The following is an 18630-nucleotide window of genomic DNA, read 5'->3' on the forward strand; positions in this document are numbered from 1 at the left end:
TTGCGGGCTTGGATATATCATGATTGAGGAGAGGAGGCAGACACAAGGGGGGGACCTACATATGTTATTGGAAATACCATGGCATGATTTTTCTGGGCTTCAAATGTAATACAGTTGTAAACTTCGAGCCGAAAGGAGGATTTCGTTGTTCATTGCGAACACAACATTGCCGGTGTTCCTGCACTTTCACCATGTCAACCGAAGGAATTGTCCGCGATAAATTATTTACAAACTGAAAGACAAAAAAAAAATCACGACGAGAAGAGGAAGAAGCCATGCAAACTCGAAAATAGAATACTACTTGCTACAAGTAGCAAAAAAGTGCAAAAATTTTGGGACCTGGGAGGCTCGAACTCCCGACCTCAGGATTACTCCAATATTTACACCGGATCATAGTTAGATATGAGACCTGCGCGCTAGCCAACTGCGCCAAGGTCCCTAGCGACCTGTTGTAGGCTGTTGATGGAAAAACGCTCCGGATGCAATCCTTAAGTAGCAAGGTGGTATAATGAGGCAGGGGAAGAGCTGAGATGTGACACAATAACGTGAATGTTTGGATGGACACTCGGCGTTTTTTTACAGCAATTGTTTTGTTTTCAGTTGATATAGAATCTGACCTGAATTTTTAATGGCAGGAGATTTAATGTTCCTTTGTTTTGGATCGTGCAATTTCAGAAATTGGCGTCTTCCTTCGCATCAGAATCGCAACTGTGGGTGTAAATTGTAATGATGCACATCGATTTTCGTCTCAAGTGACAGTCCCCCGAAACGATCCTTCCCTCCAATCCATTTGGCAAGGAGTTGCCTCGCCTGCACTTACCTGGCAAAATTTTGTTCTTAGTAACTTCCAAGTTTTCTGGATTTCTGAGTGTCGCGACAGGGAAGGCGTCATGCGTCTTTGCGGATGGGGAGCCCGTTAGGTAGTTGTATGAAGGGGCGTTTCCGACCATGACCTTGAGTGGAGGGGATAAGGTAGAAGTATAAAAGCTTGTGGTTAAACGGGATTTACAGACCGCATCTTGAGGGACTGCCCTTTGCCGTTTGCACAATGACTGCACAACCTTCCCTTTTTCATCTCATCCAAAGCGAGGGGTGGGGTTCTTCCGCAGGATTCTCAGTTAAGCTTCAGATCTCTACTCAGTTCCAGGTCGAGCTGGTCCCAAGCTGGGTCTTGTGCAGACAAGCAATGGTGCCAGGACACTGCCCTCCCTTCACCCGTCTTCCGCCCCATTCACTCCCGCTCTCCGCTAAACAAACCACCCAGCTCTTGTTCATCCCCACGAGCAAATCCCCGCAAGATCACTCGCCGACTTCCGTTCTCCCCAATACAACCACTTCCAGCACATCTCGGCAACAGGGAACCAACAACGACGCCCCATCCTCTCATCATGCCTCCCAAAAAGAAGAAACCTCAGGTGGTGCCGATGCCGCTTTTCAGCAGGCTTCCCGCGGAGATACAAATCATGATCTTCCACGAGGCGCTTCGGAAGCCACAGATTCACTTTGTGAAAGTGACGCGCGATCAAAGTCCTAGATTTATGGATAATGACCGGTTTTGGTCTGTGATCCTAAAACCCAGGGACAAGAGTGCCGATACTTCCGGTTATCGCCTGTTTGACAACATACAGGATATTGCACTCTTTTCCCCCATCGCGGCTGAAGTGATCCGCAAAAACACCCTAAAGGTGCACCGTCTGCCAATTTCGAAGGATGGCTCGTGGATGATTGACGCCGCCACGGATCTCGTGGTTCTCGAATTTGATCCCGACAAATCAGGTAGTAGGGTGCGGTTATGGCACCCACGAAACCGAGTCTACAATTCTACCCTGGACGTCACAGCGATCCGTCAACAGCTTGAGGGGATCCGAAAAGTCGCTGTGGTATACGGCGGGAACCAACAACCGGACGCTGGATCGAGCGAGAGTCTATTCAAATGTTTGTACCATCACCAGCGGAAACATACGAGTCGGAATTTCTGTCCGGAGGAGCTGCTGGGGTTGATTTACCAGCTATCTCACATCGAAGCGGTCTATTTCATTCTCAAACACAGGGTAAATGTCAAGGCCGTGATAGACTATGCGGCCAGCTACTTTTCCGGTAAGTCGCGCTCCTCTGGATCCCACCCTTTATTCCCACCGCCCCCCCATTTTCTCCTCACATTGCTCTTTACTCTCCAATCGTTCACCATACCTCCCCTAACTGACTGCCACCACAGTCCCGTCCGCTACACGCAACACATTCGGCTTCAAAACCTTCTACTCCACAACCAGGAGCTACATCACTGTCCCCCTTCCTTCCTACGAGATAGGACCGGTATTCCACGCGACCTGGAAGGCGAAGGATTGCATCTGGCCGGAGGACTCACCACCAGCACTCGTTAGCGCAGCCCGCGAGGCGACTATGGCCCTTCCCCCGGACTCCAGAGAGAGACAATACGTGAAGCATATGCGCAAATTGTCGTACCTAGGTCGCGCACTAGACCATCGTGAAGAGGTCTGGCCCTTGGTTGCGGAAATGATCCGGCAAATGCGGGCTGATCAAGATACTCACTTCTCGCCGGACTGGCCGCATCCAATCCCACCTCAAGCCAACACGGCCCGGTTCAGGGCTTACAGAGAACATCACAGGCTGCAATACAACCTTGACAATCTCACCAAGGAGAGGCGAGATAATCTGGAGTTTGGCATGTTGCTTATGGTGGATGAGACGGCTGGCTGTCAGAATGGGAAAGACAAGGACGTCAAATGTAAGGCTGGTGGCGTAAATAAGAAGACGAAGGATGGAAAATCGGTTGCCTAAAGTTGTTGGACTGAAGGAGGACAAGGAGCGGATGGGGAATGAGCAAGCGCTTCACTGGTTTTGTTCGTCCAAGGGCAATGGTTGCAAACGCTCTATTACCACCATAGCACATTTCCTGCAACATAGTTCCGGGTTCGATGAAGGTTGAACTCTTGGTTTCCGAAGGCACAGCAGATATAGTTTACATCAGATTGCTACTGTGGGTATATCCGCATGGAAAGATGGGTCGGCCGAAGACATAGGGTCCAAGTGTCGCCAGAAAGAGTAAAGAGGTAGAGGTAGACAGCAATGCGTCAACTTCTATGTAAATACTGGCCTCACATGTTCCTACTTGTATGTAAAGATGATATGCCATGGACAGTAACCCAGAATACTAGCGCCTAACGCCTAACGTCTAACAATGAGGCCCACAACGAACGCCATATATGCCCTGGAACACCATCTCACCAGACACCAGACATGACCAACCTCAATATCTCAAGCGTCAGGATCTGTCTCCTCCTCCGGACCGAAACCACCGGTCCTCCTCCTTCTCTTCCTCATCATCCTTTCCCTCACCCTCATAATCCGGCGCTCCATATCCTCAAGCCCATCATCGTAACTACCGTTATCACTACTACCACCACCAGCACCTGAGTTCCCACTTCCCAAATCACAACTTTCACCATCTCCACCTTCCCGCTCCTGCATGTCCTCGTAAACCTGGTCCTCCTCATCAGCATCATCGTCCTCCTCCCTCCCCCTCTTCCTCTTCCTCGACAACCGCGCCGTTGACAGCCCCTCCTCTACTTCCACCCCCACCCCAGAATCCAACCCTTCCTCAATAACCTCCTCAAAAGCACCCCTAACCCCCTCCACAATCCCCTCCCCCAACCTCCTCATCCTCCCCCTCCACATCTCATCCCTCCTCCTCACCATACCCTGTACGTCATTAACAACCTCCATCAACTCCCTCTTCTCCCTTTGAAGGAGTAACGTCTCACCACGCAGATGCTCGCTTTCCAACTGGAGTTTCTTGACCATTTGCAAAGCTACGCGTAAAGAGCGTTGGGTGCGGTCGAGGGAGGCTTGAAGGGTGGTGTTTTGGGTGGTGAGTGTTTGGAGTTGGGTTTGCTGCTCTGTTGACGGTGAGGAGGGGGATTGCTGGTGGTGCTGTTGGGGGCGGGTTGATGATGAAGCAGAACCTGAGGCACGGGTTGGTGTATCCTCTAGCCCTTCGTTTAGGTTGTGAGCATGAATGGTAGTAGCATTAGACGTACGCCTCGAACTCAAGGCAGACCCTCCATGTCGGGAGTTGGAGCACGGTGTTATGGGTAGTTCCGTACCATGGCCGGTGACGGGCATCATGGTCATAGCCATACCCATAGGGCTGGTGGTTGGCGGGCTGGGGAAGGGTTTTGTTCCCACTCTGGCTGCTGCTGCTGCTGCTGCTGTTGTTCCCGCTGCCGTTGCTGTTGCTGTTGTCGTTGGAAGTGGACGACGATGACGTGCCCGACTGCCCGAGGGAGGTGGTGTGCTGCAATCCAGCTGGGCACGGATGGCTTCACCGAATTGCGATGTTGTTAAGCTCAGAGCCTCCGTCTCCGAGCCTGAGCCGGGGTCATAGTGGTGCCGGTGCGGGTGATCCAATGTCATGCCCATGCCCATGTGCTGCCTATCATCCCCATCATCTCCTCCCAGATCTTCACCACGCCTCACCGACAATGCGGTGTGAAAAGTTGGGTTACTAGGTGTTTCTGGCGAACGTAGTTGTTGAACAACAGCAGCCTGCCCCACCGCCCTCCCCCTCTCCAACTCCCACACCCTCCCAGCGTCAACCTCCAGTGGCAACTCCAACTCCACAGTATCGTCATTCTGAAACCTCTCAATCGTCTCGTTCTTCTCCTTCAACTCAGCCCTAAGCCTTTCAATCTCCTCCTGCGCTTCCTGGGCTTCCTTCTCCCTCTTGCGCCGTTCGGTGTAGACGCGGTTCATCTTCTCCTCGCTTAGAGCGCTGCTCAGAGAAGCGTTGCGGCGGATCTGGATGCTGCGGCGCTTGTGGCTCTGGCGGAGGGGAAGAAGGTGTGCAGAGGTAGCTTCGGCGCCAAAAAGGTCTGGGTTGGAGGTGGTGTTGCCGGGTTGTGTTGTTGATGTTAATCTTGTGGGAGCAGACCGTCGACGTGATGGTGTGACTGCTGCTGTATTGTGACTCTTATATAGACACTTTGGCGCTGGTGACGGGGGTTGCAAAGATGTGCGCCGGACCATAGGCGTCAGGCCAGTTGATAGTGAGAGTTCGTCGTCTTCCACCAGTTGCATGCCAGTGCCGCCTGTTGAGAAGTGTATTTTGTTGCCCCTCCGGACGGTCTTGGTCTTCGTTATCTTATTCTTCAACAAGTTCTGCCGTGGTGTCGTCGGGGGAGTAGGCGGTGATAGCTCTCGTGTGCATGAGACTGCCGGATTCTTGTTCCTGATCGCACTTCTCACATCTACGCCGGAAGTAGGACTCCGGCGCACAGTTCCAGTCCCAGTTCGACGCGTGCGTCTCAGCGCTATGGGGAGGTTCAAATCATCGAGGTCGAGGTGCGTCATGTTTTGTATGTCCGTCGAGTGTGATCGATGAAGTAGAAATTCGATGGATAAACAATGCAAACGGACAGTATAGAAAAAAAGCAATGTTACCAGCCAGGTGGCAGCGAGGCAGAGAGCGAGTCAAATCGATTCACAAGAAAGTGACAAAGTGACAAGGTTCCCGACATGCAGGTGGAAACAGAACATGGAGGACTCGGGACTTCTTAAAGATTTCACGGCAGACGGGGATCGAATATGCCGTCAACCTCGCATCAACCGCGTTTGCAATTGACATTTTCGGTGCAAAGTGTTCGTTCGTTGTTTGTTTGTTTTCCAGTTGGGAATGTGGGGTCAAAACAATCCAACGAACGAGAACGCGCGACCCCCCCTGGAGCTTCACAGTTCACGCAGACCTTCGGCATGGTATGTCTCATGTGAATGGAGGGCCCTCGACGCTAGCATCTTTGTTGTGTGCTTGAGTGTTTTGATGTTTTGAGGGGATTGGAGCTGATGGCTATGTCATTCCAGTCAGCAGTTATTTGTTTTTAGAGTTTACACTTAGACAGAATCAGACCGTGATGTGTTATTTAGACCATCAGAGAAGAATCACCCAGATAACCAAAACATGGCCTTACTTACCCTTGGTTATCGAGTGAAAGGGGGCGAATGTTGACACTGTAAGCCGAAAGCAAGGGAGGGCTTTATCGCGATTATGGGTTTGCCTGCCACTGGTATCATCTTGATCACGACTTCCCGAAACATAACAAGTACAACTCGATAAGACCGACATACCTAGTGTTTAACAGAACAATAATATCGTTTTGACGCCCATTCACCATCCCCGTGTGCCATGTTTACCTCAAACAATACAAGACATACCAGTAGTAATACCACCAACACAAAGGCAGTAACTACCATCTCAATGGCCCCATCGTTTTTTTTTCTCGGATGGGGGCCAAGATCCATCTATTCCCGGAGAGGCTCTACGCCGCAGAAACCGCATACCTCGGCAGCAGCGCCATCTTTTCCTCCGGACTGACTTCGCTATCCCCATACACCATCCGCATATTCTTGTCCTTGCTCTTACCCTTCTTCTCCCCACCAGCAGCGTCCTCTCCCGCCCTGGCAGGCGGCTTGCTTCCCTGCTCCGCGGCACGGATAAGCTGATCGATTTCATCCCCTTGCCTCGCCGCGCCCGACACCAGCTCATCGACAGTCGAGGCGCCAGGGTATCCACCACCTGGTGGCGGCACTGCGCCACCGTTGTAGTTGTTGTAGTAAGGGGATCTCTGCGGCAGAGCGCCGCCCGTCGGTCTGGCAGGGAGGTTGAAGCCCGGGCCGCCCGGCGCACCGGGGGGTGTGGGTGTTGCGCCGGGAGGGGGGTAGACGGGAGGGTAGGCGCCAACAACACCTGGTTGTACTGGAGGTGGGAAGGCACCGGGGACGCCGACGGGTGGGGGGTACGGAAATCCTGGTTGCGGGGGAGGGAAAGGAGATGCCTGTTGACGTAAATAGGATAGGTTAGCTTGTCTGACTTTGGGGTCGTAGCAGAAGACACCACAGTAAAACTTACGCCTTGCGCCGGACTCTGACCAGCAACCGGCGACACAGAAGCAGGCTGAGCTTTCGGCACAACAACAGGGACCGGTACCACGCCGCCATTCGCCTTTATCGCCGCGACCTTTGCCCTGTGCTCGGCCAACCTCTTCTTCAACTCTTCGGGAGTCTCGACCTTGATCTTCTTGGCGGGTCCCTGACCACCAGCCTGTCCCGGCGGCGGGTTGCCTGTAGCGGCATGGCGCTCGGCCTGTGCTGTGTAGAAGTTTGTGATGATGCGCTGGTTGTGCTGCTGGACAATGTCGTCGGGGACACCCTCCATGCCGAAGATCTCAATGTCGAGCCCTTGTCGGTTGGGCAGCGCGTTCTCGACCTTATCGAGCGATTCCTTGTGCACTTGGTTCATGTGGACGGAGAGACCGCCGGCCGTGTTCAGTCGCTTGCCGCATCGGTCGCACTTGAAGTGCTTGGCTTTCTGGTGGGAAATCAGGAGCTTGAGATCCTCAAAGTCACGCTCGCCTGTGTGGTTGAAGTATCTGCATTAGCCCAAGACTGCAATTTGGTAACATGAAGGAATGGCGCAAACAGATGCTACGTACAGTAGTAGCACCATGGACGAGCAAGGAGCTCCTCGACGTCGGGGTGTCCTCTCTTTTTCTTGCCCATCTTGATTGATTTGTGGTGTGTTGTGCGATGGAAATGAAAGATTAATCCGATTCAGATTAGCTAGACAGAAGTCGACGTGGTTGTTGACAGGCGCAGTGTGGGGTGGGTGTCGTCGTCAATGGGAATAGAAATGCTTCGTTGTTCTTGGTGGGTTGGCGATGATGGAATTGCAGTCAATTGAGCTTTGGTTATCGCGGCGGCCGTCGTAGCGACGCGCGCGGACAACAAATGTTCAGCCACAGTAGCACCAAGCTGGCCGGCAAATTGAACTGTGGCTGGTAACGCTTTCAACACACTCAGCCACAGGCACAGCACGTGATACCCCTCATCGTCAACATTACCGATGAGCTTCAAATCGGAGAGGTATCATAAGTAAGAATTCGCTAATTATGTACAAGTAACATGTACTCAGGGACATGTTTTTGACTCGCAGCTTTCTACCAAGCAATGCGAAGACTATCAATGGGAAAAAAGCCTTCCAACTGAACGAAAGAAACAAGAAGGCTAACTCCAACCCCACCACAACTCCGACCAAACACATGTACAACAACAGTACATGAATGGTATGCAAAGATCCATCTAGCCTAAAGTGACGACGCTTAACCCTTATCCAGCAGCATACGCTATGCAATAAGATCCTCATCCTCCTTACTGCCAAAGGGAGGAGCTCGACTTCTTACCAGTCGGCCCGGCCCCAATGGTAATCCTCCTATTCTTACCATCAAAAGACCCGAACCCGCTCAGCCTATTTGCGGTTGTCGTCCCCGACGCAGAATTGTCATCTTCCCCTCCGTTTGGACTTCCCTTGCCGAAGCCACTCCCATTCCCATTAATACCCATCCTCCTAGGTTGCGCATTCGTGAGACCACTGCCACTTTTTGGCCCCATGATCCCGGTCTCCACCAGCCAGGAGCTATTCGGGCCCAAACTGACTCTCCTAGCAGCCAACCCTGTCGTTCCGCTTCTAACAGGAGGCGACCCCGTGATAGTCGGCAACGGAATTCCTCCCTTCCTAGTGGTAGCCGCCGCACCCGACTTCTCTAGACTACTGCCCCTTCGATGTCTCGAAATGCCATTCGTGGCGCTAGCCAGTGGGCCGCCGCCCACGCCCATACTGCTTCTCCGTCCAGCTCCTCCGAGGCCCGGGTGGCCGCCTGCACCGATGCTAGCTCGGTGGTGAGCGCCCATACTGGCTCTTCCATGCAGACTGCCTCCGAAACTGGCTCTGTGGCCGCCGATGCTCGACCTGCCGTGGCCGACACTGGCTCTGTGTGAGACCTTGGCGACACTCGGTCGTGACGCCGCTGGTCCAGGAGTCGAAGCCGAGCCGTTACCGCTACTGGCGCCGTTTGAAAGCGGCGCCGCGCTAGACGCCCTTCGCTTGGCCTTGGCGATCGACGCTGCGGTGCCCGACATCAAGCTAAGTCTGTCGCGACGCTTCTTCTCCTGCAGGGCCGATCTGAGTTTGAGGGGGTCGATGACTAGGGAGTTATCCGAGTCCGTCGAGCCACCAGAAGCTGAACGGGGCGAGGTAGAAAGGCGGCGCGGAATGGCGGAGCCGAGTGACAATCGAGAGGATGACTTGCGCATGGCGACGGGCGGCTGGTTCTCGTCGACTTGCTGTAAGGAGGACATAGTTGGTGGAGGTGGAATCTTGGGGCTTCCATCTTGGTTGCCGTTGTTCATCGTGTTCGAGGTCGAAGGAGCCGCGTTCGGTGCCTTGGCGGAGTACGAGACCGGGGAAGAGTAGGCATTAGCTGCTCGACTTACGGGTATACTCCTCAACGGCTGCGCTGGTCTCTCCTCATCACCTCCGTTCGGCTGTGAAGCAACATTATTGTTGTTGGCCAGGTTCAAGTTAAAGACCGGTGGTGGCTGCGATTGAAGTACTCCATTGCCAGTGAGGGTCGATCCGGGGGTTGATCCAGCCAGCGAAGTCCTAGACTTGGATAAGAATCCGGCCTGGAACCTGTTCGGCTTGCCGATAGACAATCCCGAAAGATCTGGGATTGATGGCAACGCCGGGCCGGTTCCATCGTCCATTTCCACGTCCTCATCGGTATTGTCGCGCTGTGGAGGCGGGGGACTCTTCATATCGCTAAGATAACTCGGCATCGACGGTCGTACAGGCGAGATGCCATTCTCAGGCTCGCCGGGACTCGAATCCCACTTTTGCGGCGTCTTCTCAAAGTCGGCTAATGTTCCTTCCTCTGTCTCATCGTCTCTCCACCGCACAGAGGGCTTCTTCTTCACGGGCGTGAACGTAAACGATGTGCCGGCCTTCTTGGATGACGCGTAGGCGACCTTCCTTGCCTTCACCGGTGAAAGATGAGGAATGCTCTCCCCGTCCCAGGTCTCCATTTGCGGCTCCACGTCCGCTTCCGGCTCCGTCGAGATGTCCATAGCAGTCTCGGTCGAAGTCGAAGTTGCCGTTCCCACCGCCGCGCTAGGGGTAAACACCGGCTGGGGAATCGTCTTTGCGCCATTAATCGCACCACTCTTCCTCCTAAGTTTGGGCACACTGAGTCCTGTTCCCCGATACCCAGCAGTCGAAAGACTTCCATCAGGCTTGACAACCTGCCCAGCCGCCTGAAGCCCCGTCTCCAACAGCCGGTTCACCATCCCCTTCGCATGCTCCACCGCCTGTCGCTCCTCCATCCTCAACAACTCCTCTAGGCTCGCCATGATCTCAAACTGCGCCATCAGTAGCGTCTGCAAGACCGCTGCATCACCAGCCTTATCCTGCTCAACCACCTCATGGTATGCATCGCGCATGAATCCTGTTCTCAGCAACTCCGCCTCCCGCGCGAGAATGTCCCTTTCGGCGTTACATCCTTCGCTGTTCCCGCCCATAGCAGGTAACTGCGAAATGCTGTGCTGAAGCGCTGTATCGAGGGATCGCTCCCAATTGCACCTCCCCAGGCGCTGGTGGATGTGGTTCCTACTGGTCTCGAGCTCGTTCATGATGCCGATGGCAGTCTTGCGGATGGCCGTCAAGGGCGCAGGCATCTCCTCCTCACTCGCGCACCCGCGCGCATCGCAAACGGAGTCAAAGGCTGCGATCCAAGACGACAGCAGGCCGATTCTTCGCTCAATGGCGCGCTGCTTCTTCATGAATCCGATCACCTCCATGCGGTCCTTCTCAGCATGTTCGTAGGCGGCGTGCAGCCTGGCCAGACCCTCTCGTACCACGGCATCGCGCTTCTCGCTCTGCTTGAGGAACTTTGCAAAGAAGACCTTTTCGGCATCGCGCTGCTGGGCCTTGAGCTCGTTGATAAGCGCCATCTGCTCATCAATCTTGACCAAAAAGTCCTTGACGTGACGATTGACGTTGAACACATTGCGCGTGACCTTTGTCTGGATGTTCTTGGCTCGGTTCGCGTACCGCAGCGTGTTCTGCGTTTCATCAAAGTGCTCGCTCGACGGGCTCACGCATACAATCATGACCGTCTTGCAGTTTCCGCCTAGACTGAATTTGAGCAACCTCGTCAGCTTGCTGTTTCGGTAAGGGACATGGTTGTGCTTGCGCGGGTCGCAAAGCGCGTTGATGCAGCTGCCCAGCGCGAGGAGGGACTTGTTGATGTTGGCGCCCTCCATCAGCCGTTCGCCGCGGTTCTTGGTTGCGCTGGCGCGCTCGCTTCCGGCCAAGTCGATAATGGACAGCGTGGCCATGGTGTGGGGTTCATTGACGGCGGCGTTGCGGTCTTTTTGCGCCACGTTGATTTGCAGAACGGCATGTGAGCGTGACGAGACCGCGTTGGCGGCTGTTGGGGATACGGTACGGTACTCGTTGCCTTGTACTATCATGTCCATGACCTCCTGCACATCCTTGGGCTTGTGGCTCGTCAGACCAGAAACGCTCACTCCTTGATTCGAGTCCTCGCGCAGCATCAACCCTTGCTTGTTGGTGGCGCTGCCAGGAGGCACGAGCAGGTCCCGGATGGTCTCGTTGTAGATTTCGAGGTAGGAGAGGGTGACCTCTGTGTGTTTCTCGCCGCTGCGCTCGTTGATCTTTTCGAACAGCTCCTGCATGGTGAGGAAGATGATGCCTGGGGACTGGGGCGTTCCGGTAATGGTGTGGGTTTTGCCGCAGCCGGTGGCGCCATAGGCGAAGACAGTCGCGTTGTAGCCGTCGAGGACACTATCCAAGAGGCCCTTCGTTGTTCCTTCGTAGACTTCCACCTGGGAGGTGTTCTCGTCGAATACTCGGTCGAAGGCAAAGACTTGATCTTTGACTTTCTTGCCCATCGCTGGCACGACTGATCGAGAGAATTTTTGGATTGGGTTGTCTTCTGGAGGGTCGAAAACACTTGTCAATTCGGTGGACTTGTTAGCATCACTGGTTTGGCTAGCCCATCAGTCCTGCCTCTGGAGAAGAGAACCTACAGGCATCTATCATCCACCACCTTGATCACCGGCCGGATTCCTCTCTGGTTGAGTTTCGGGGTTGGCGCAGCCGCCAGCGACCCGTCTCCCAGGAATACCGTGCCCTCATCTCTCCTGACCCTGTATGCCACCGCATTCGTCAGTCTCGGTTCGTCCAGTATGTCGAGCGCATTATCTATGGGGTGGTGGTATTGCTCACAGTTGGGCAGCTTCTCTAATTGTAAACGGTCGGACACGAACTATAGCATGCTTGAAGTCAGCAAGCGCATTCCTCTCTAGACAACAAAGCAAAACAAAAACAAGCAAGAAAGCAATGATACGACTGCACAGACTTGCGAAACATACCTGCGACCGTAATGGACGAAGCGTTCGGGTCTGGATAGCCCGACATGTTGGGGATTTCTTATGCTCGCACCTCCACCTGTCTGCTGTCCGTGGCCGGCCCAGTCCACCTTGTTCTCCTTTGGTCCGGTTTATGTGAACTTTTGCAGGCACCCGGCGTCCTTTCTGTAGAGCATGCGGATCCAAAGCAAGAGGAGACAAAGGACCGTTATAGTATCTTGTGTAATCGAATGTTAGGTAAGTCGGCAGGCAGCAGAGAGTGCAGTTGAGTCGGTATCCCGTTTCGTCCAAGAAAGAAATAAGAGCGATACAGGTAGGTGATTTTTTTGGTCGTCGTCGTGTATTTTGTAAGGTCGTCTTGTAATCGTCTTCTAATCGTCGTGTGCTATGTTTTGCAAAATGTGGTCTGTCTGCCTGCGTGTCGTGATACGATGGTAGGTTTTCGTTATAGTCCCTCCAAGGCGTTGGGTTGTTGGTGTGCGATGTTGACAATGGAGGGGGGTGGTGGGTCATGCAAAAGTAAATAAAAAAAGAGTAAAGAACAAAACAATGGATGCGACTCGTGATGCAAGACGGATGCAAGACGCAAGGGAGAGAAGGAGAGGCGAAGAAGAAACAAGCGTCGTTATCGAAAAAAGAGTCCTTTCCACTCGCTTTGCGAAAGGGAAGAATGATGGAGAGATGGATAGGTTCAGGTCGGCTCGATCGATTCCATTTCTCCTCCATGTTTCCAGCGCGCCGGGCTCCAAGGGAAGTGGAAGCGTGTTTATCGGGCCCGCTGGTTGCTGCAACAACGATTTGCCGAGGTGGCAGGCCCCACTTGGCGCCGGATGTGAACCCTGCCTGCCGAGCCGCCCCTGCCCGACTTTGTTTCACCACAGCGCTACAGCTGCAGCTAGCGTTGAACAAGTGGCTGACAGGTCGAGCCGACTAGAGCGACTGTGTAACTGCCTAGCGCGACTGTGTGGGGCTATACAAATTTGAAGGCCGCACAGGTCTCACCTCCAAAGCTGGCATCAAATCTGCGGGGCCAAAGTCATGACAACCATCACCGGAAGTCTTCATTCCAAACAACAGCAACGAAAGCTCAAAACCACATCTTTTCGAGCGCCGAATTCACATTCACACGCGGGGGCCTCTCACCGGCCCCCTGCACCCCCGGGACTAACACTAACTAACCCTAACCTTCTCAGTTAACTTAAACGTCTTACACCTTTGCCCGGCGCATATCTCCACACAGTCGCGCTATGCAGTTACACAGTCGCTCTAGTCACCTCGTGACAGGTGGGATGACGGAGCAGTGTTACAGCGCATCACTTCCACTTCCACTTGTAAGTCCACCATCCACGACCCGACAGGAAACATCGCCATTCATCTCGACTTCCGTCTTCGCACGTGGCATTCATCCGCAAGCTGTGGCGTCAATGCACCCAATGTTCCAACTTAGGCATGAACACAGACTCAGACATAAGGTCATATCATTAAGAACTATGTACTAGAAGCATTAACTTCACTCGCTGCTCATACAGCTTCCATTTCCCAACATCATTCATCCATTCATATCCCATTTAATCATCATCAAATCATGCCGCAGTCGCAGCATCCAGGAACAACGCCCGTCTGCCTTTATTCTCCTGCTTCTCATACAGACCCCCAAGGGTATCAACCTCCGCCAAAAAGCTAGTCTGGTTATACTTCCCCACCTGGTCCCTACCGACCATGAAGCTCTCCGGCGGTCCAAAGAAGCTCTTGCGGACGCCGCCCATATCGACAATGATCTTCTGCACCACAATACCCGGCATGAGCGCCCAGAAGCGGAGCTTGTACGCGCCCTCTTGGGGCACCGCAAAAGTGCTGGTGGTGTAGTTGCCGACGGTGCCCCACGCGCTGTCGGCGACGGCGTAGCCCCAGCCCTCGGGCAGGTTGGCGCCGACGGTGGGACCGACGGGGCGGACCATTTTGGGCTCGGAGGGAGCGGAAGCTCCCGCAGGGTACAGGGAGATGCCGTATTCGAGAGGCGCCCACTCGCCGAGGTAGTTGAGCGCGGGAGACATGAGGACGGTCACGTTGGCCTTGGTGTGGTTGGTGAAGAAGTAGAGGTCGTACTCGAGTGCGGGCGCGGTCTGGACCGTGAGCTTCTCCGTGTTGAGAGGCACGAGACCGATGCCGCTGCCGCTGCGGCCGTACTTGTTCAGCGTGTGATACGTCACCTTGTCGTTGAGCTTGGACTTTTGCTTGGGCGGGATGATGGCCGAGTAGTGGGCGCCGGTGATGGCGACGTGCCCGTCGGACTCGACGAAGCCCTTGGTGAAGTTGGATGACACGGAACGGATCTGCACGGGGACCTGGACCATAGGCTCGGCGTAGCCGTTCCGGTCGAGGCCGCGGCACGAGTTCGTGACGTTGATGTTCACGGTGCTGGAGAAGGTTGCCTTGGGCGCCTTGGACCAGTCGATCGAGACATGGACACGGGTGTCGGAGCCCTTGGGTCCAACTGTGCCGTTGTATTGCGACAACTTGACCCATGGCTGCCATGGAGCCGCCTGCCATGCGCAGTCCTTGGTACCGCGAGAGAAGACGTCGAAGTAACGAGTAGCCGGGCCGTAGGGATCCATGGGTGGGAGCGAGAGATTGTTGCCGCTGTTGGAGTGGTACTTGTCGTCACCCTGGACAGTTGCGTTCGAACCCTCGACACCGACACCAACGTGGCCAGCCAAAGAAACAAAATGTGTCTGGACGTACACCATGGCAGGCAAGGTGTTCCTCATGGGCTGCTGCCAGTAGCCATCATATCCGAGATGGGTTTCTGCCAGTCGGTTAGCACAACTCCTACGAATTTCTTTTAACGAAAGGAGTTCAACTTACGATCCATAAAGTGCCTCCACTTGCCGCCGAGCAAAGCATCCCAGCGCTCCTGCAACTGCCAGTCCTCATCAGACGCCGCCAAAACCTGGTTGATCACCTCATTGGCAGAGTTACGCTTCTGGCCAGAGTACAGCAAGTTCTTCGCGCCACCCGCATAGATCCTGTGGACGACCTCGCCACCAATAGTAGGATGGAGGATCATCTCGAAGAAGGCAGGCTTGTAGGCCTCGTCGAGCTTGTCATAGACAGCCTGGGCATGGGCACGGAGCTCAGCCCACTGCTGCAGAACGGCGTCGGCCTCGTTGTAGTTGATGACCGAGTACGTCTGAGGCTCGACCAGCTCAAACTTGCGTCTGCTAGCGTACATGGCATACTTGATCATGATGTCGCCGATCTCATCGGCATACTTGGAACCGAACTCACGAGCGGCCCAGGTCTTGGCCCACTCCTCGGTGCTGTCAACGCCCCATCTCTTCATGTCATAGCCCAGGTCGAACCAGTGGTTGATGGGGATCTCGTTCGCCTTCATGTCGCCGACGTTGACAATCCAGATTCTGTCAGCGCCGCGAGCATAGGTCATGTGCATCTGCTCGGTCGTCTTGGAGAGCTGCACGGTGTTGATCCACTTGTAGTTACGCGGGTCGCCAACGTAGTCGAAGTGGTAGTAAACACCAGCGCCTCCGGCACGAGTGGTCTCGTTGAGCAGCGGAAGTCGGCGGACATGGCCCCAGTTGTCGTCGGCCCACAGCAGGGTGATGTCGTCGGGAACTTCCAGGCCGGCGGAGAGGTAAGTCATGACCTCCTTGTACAAGCACCACGCCTGCGGGACGGTGGTGACATCGGACACACCCAGCCCTTCGGCCAGGATCTGACGCTGGTTGTGGACCAGAGTGGTCAGCATGTCCACGATGTGGTCAACACCAAGACCCTCAATGGCCGTGTCACCGGTGCCGCGCATGCCCATCGTCCACAGGCTGTTGCGCGCATAGGGCTTGGCTCTCTGGACACCATAACGGAAGTAGTCATCGATGGTCTCGTTGTTCAGGTTGTACGCCCAAGGACCCTGGTAGAAATGGCCGAACTCGTTTTGCGCACGCATCATGGGCTCGGTGTGAGAGGTACCAAGAACGATCTCGAAAGCGTCGGCGAAAGGCTGGTTGCCCGGGTCATCGACCTCGAACATGGTTCCCCAGAGAGCGGGCCAGAGGTAGTTGGCACGCAGACGAAGAAGAACCTCGAAGATGAGGCCATAAAAGGCAGGCCCGTAGCCGGCGCCATAGGGCGTCCTCTCCCAATGCTCCTCGACCCAGTTGGTCAAAGCCGGCTGCTCGTCGTTGAGGAAGAAGCCTCTGTACTTGACAGACGGCGGTCCCTGGACCTTCTTCTTGTTTAGGGCGTAGATGTTCTTGTTCTGCCTGGTCGGCACGTCGGCCCAGAAATACCACGGGCTAACGCCAATCTGCTCGCTCACGTCGTAGATGCCGAAGATGGTTCCGCGAGGGTCGCTTCCGGCAATGACCAGTGCTGAAGAACAGCCTTGGATTGGGTTCTTGATCACCTGGCTGGTGAAAGACTCCCATTTGCCCTTGGTGGCCGACACGTCGAGCTTCTTGGAGGCGATGAGGCTGTCGATAATCTCGGAGTGTCCGATGGTGCCGGCAATGATCACGGTGTCGGACGGGGAGGGGTCAAAGTAGGCAGGTCCGGTGAAGTTTGCGACGCCAGTGGTGCTGTACTATTGGTTTGTCAGCTAACTCTGATCCGGCTGTCCGGGCTTTATTGGTGCTCGGAAGGAAGGTACTTACATGAGTGTTGTTCATGTTATCGACCGGGTTGTAGGTGTAAACGGCCGGACCGGCACCCTTTTCGCCATTGGAAAGGGTGTAGTTCGTGCCAGTGACGCGGCCAAAGTCAAGAGCGAGATCGCCAGCAGCGCGGATGACGCCCCAGTACTCGTTCTTGGCCACACGAATTTGACCTTTGGAAATCTTGCCACCAGCAATCTGGAGAGCACCCGGGGCTTTGTCGAAGGAGATAATGGGCTCCTGGCCTAGGGCCGAGACCACGGAGGTGAAGGCGAGCCATAAGGCCCCCTTGGCGCCCGTGAGGAGCATTGTGAGGAGGACTCAATGGCACGCTATACCCGAGCTATACAGTAGCGACTGTATGGGAGATGGGTATCAACGAATGCTTGAGAGAGCTTGTCTATCCGGCAGCGTGGGAGAACAACACGGTGAGGAGACATCGACATCACAGATCAACTGGTGGAGGTCGGGATAATATACCGAAGCGGCGAGCGTTCACGAGACGGCCCATATGCCCCCGGTGACGGCATGGTGCTGCTGCCCTTTCCCACGTTTGTGGATAAATTAATTAACCAGGAAGGTAAACCGTTGGATAGGTCGCATTCGTTCTTCCGGAAGGTCATCGTTGACCCTGTCGACCTGGCTCGCTTTCCCCACGAGAGGCTAGTGAGCCAGCAAATACCACCTCGGTCACGCTACCGTACCCCAGGAACCAAAGTTGGAGATGGAGGCGGCGGATCGCTACTGGTACAGCGGATAAAAAGAAGCTTGGGGAAGGGGAAGCGAGCGAGGTTGGGGACTTGGGGAAGTATATTTTCCCTTTCATGATTGGTCGGTGAAGTTCGTTGGCGAAGGACATTGTCTCGCAAATTCCGGACGTAACTCGCATTCAGGTGGTGGGGTGCTAAACCGTGAAGCATTCTTTTTTGACATAAATTAAGCTTGAAGAATGTCCAACGGTAAGAACCTGTCCGGCCATGGTTATTGAGGAACAGGCAGACCAAACGATAATCCACTTACATCTTCAACTCAAAGATGGTAATTCCATCAGCCAACTCGGAGAGTACCTATGTTCACCGCTCCTGAACCAGGACTGGAAGAAGTCGGGAGAAGCCGAGGCGAGGTTGTCTTGAAGATGACGAACGATGGAGACCCGGGGGATCGAACAACCGAAAAGCTGGGGAAAAAGGGTAAGGTATTGCGGGGAAGCGGAGAGTGTCAGATTGCACGGTTGTATAAATATAGAGAATATGGGTAATCGCTGTATTAATTGAGTATGTAGAGTAGTAAAACTGTATATATAGGTTGGGGGATCCTAGAGTATTAGGAAGGTCTGTAGCGCTATTGGGGTGGCTGGGAGGCTAATTCTTTTATAGAACTCTCGTCTTACTAGTTAAATATAGCCTACTAAATTAATATACTTCCCTAATTAAAATCCCCTTTTAAGGATAAAACTAAAGTTATTTATATATTGCCTTTCTATTTCTAATTATTTCCTCTATATTTTCCAATTTAATATAATCTATTATATATTCCTTTGTTTCTTTCTTCTCCTTAATTAAAGCTATTCCTAGCAATCTCCTAAATTCTATATACTTTTACGTAGATAGTACCTTTATTAAACCGTTTATAAGTATTTTTATTATTTTTAAATATTTAA

At 53.9% G+C, this 18630-nt stretch overlaps 5 protein-coding genes and 1 non-coding gene across 6 annotated transcripts; 1 reads left to right on the top strand and 5 right to left on the bottom strand.

Annotated features, from left to right (window-relative positions):
- Positions 1–333: 333 nt before the first annotated feature.
- B0H65DRAFT_t207 lies at positions 334–439 on the bottom strand. The gene has a single exon. It is a non-coding gene; the product is annotated as a tRNA-Met (tRNA).
- A 949-nt stretch (positions 440–1388) lies between these two features.
- Positions 1389–2799, top strand: B0H65DRAFT_423460 (uncharacterized protein; the record flags this gene model as incomplete). The annotated part of the gene is made up of 3 exons (XM_062824457.1): positions 1389–1871; positions 1953–2097; positions 2216–2799. The coding sequence occupies 3 exons, from the start codon at positions 1389–1391 to the stop codon at positions 2797–2799; spliced, it is 1212 nt and encodes a 403-aa protein (XP_062682953.1).
- Positions 2800–3276: 477 nt separating this feature from the next.
- On the bottom strand, positions 3277–5370 carry B0H65DRAFT_547684 (uncharacterized protein; the record flags this gene model as incomplete). Its single annotated transcript, XM_062829534.1, has 1 exon — positions 3277–5370. The coding sequence occupies one exon, from the start codon at positions 5368–5370 to the stop codon at positions 3277–3279; it is 2094 nt and encodes a 697-aa protein (XP_062682954.1).
- Positions 5371–6332: 962 nt separating this feature from the next.
- Positions 6333–7572, bottom strand: B0H65DRAFT_423690 (uncharacterized protein; the record flags this gene model as incomplete). The annotated part of the gene is made up of 3 exons (XM_062824473.1): positions 6333–6848; positions 6923–7425; positions 7506–7572. The coding sequence occupies 3 exons, from the start codon at positions 7570–7572 to the stop codon at positions 6333–6335; spliced, it is 1086 nt and encodes a 361-aa protein (XP_062682955.1).
- A 356-nt stretch (positions 7573–7928) lies between these two features.
- B0H65DRAFT_158044 (uncharacterized protein) lies at positions 7929–12579 on the bottom strand. Its single transcript, XM_062821191.1, has 4 exons — positions 12304–12579; positions 12158–12197; positions 11959–12078; positions 7929–11881 (listed from the first exon to the last, which is right to left on the bottom strand). The coding sequence occupies exons 1-4, from the start codon at positions 12347–12349 to the stop codon at positions 8221–8223; spliced, it is 3867 nt and encodes a 1288-aa protein (XP_062682956.1). The 5' UTR covers positions 12350–12579; the 3' UTR covers positions 7929–8220.
- Positions 12580–13841: 1262 nt separating this feature from the next.
- Positions 13842–17388, bottom strand: B0H65DRAFT_158064 (uncharacterized protein). The gene is made up of 3 exons (XM_062821192.1): positions 16971–17388; positions 15166–16900; positions 13842–15106 (listed from the first exon to the last, which is right to left on the bottom strand). Exons 1-3 carry the CDS (start codon positions 17277–17279, stop codon positions 13884–13886), a joined length of 3267 nt encoding a protein of 1088 aa, XP_062682957.1. The 5' UTR covers positions 17280–17388; the 3' UTR covers positions 13842–13883.
- Between the last annotated feature and the right edge of the window lie 1242 nt (positions 17389–18630).

This window comes from Neurospora tetraspora (genome assembly GCF_033439725.1).
Source record: "Neurospora tetraspora strain CBS 560.94 chromosome Unknown B0H65scaffold_3, whole genome shotgun sequence".
Lineage (NCBI taxonomy): Eukaryota > Fungi > Ascomycota > Sordariomycetes > Sordariales > Sordariaceae > Neurospora > Neurospora tetraspora.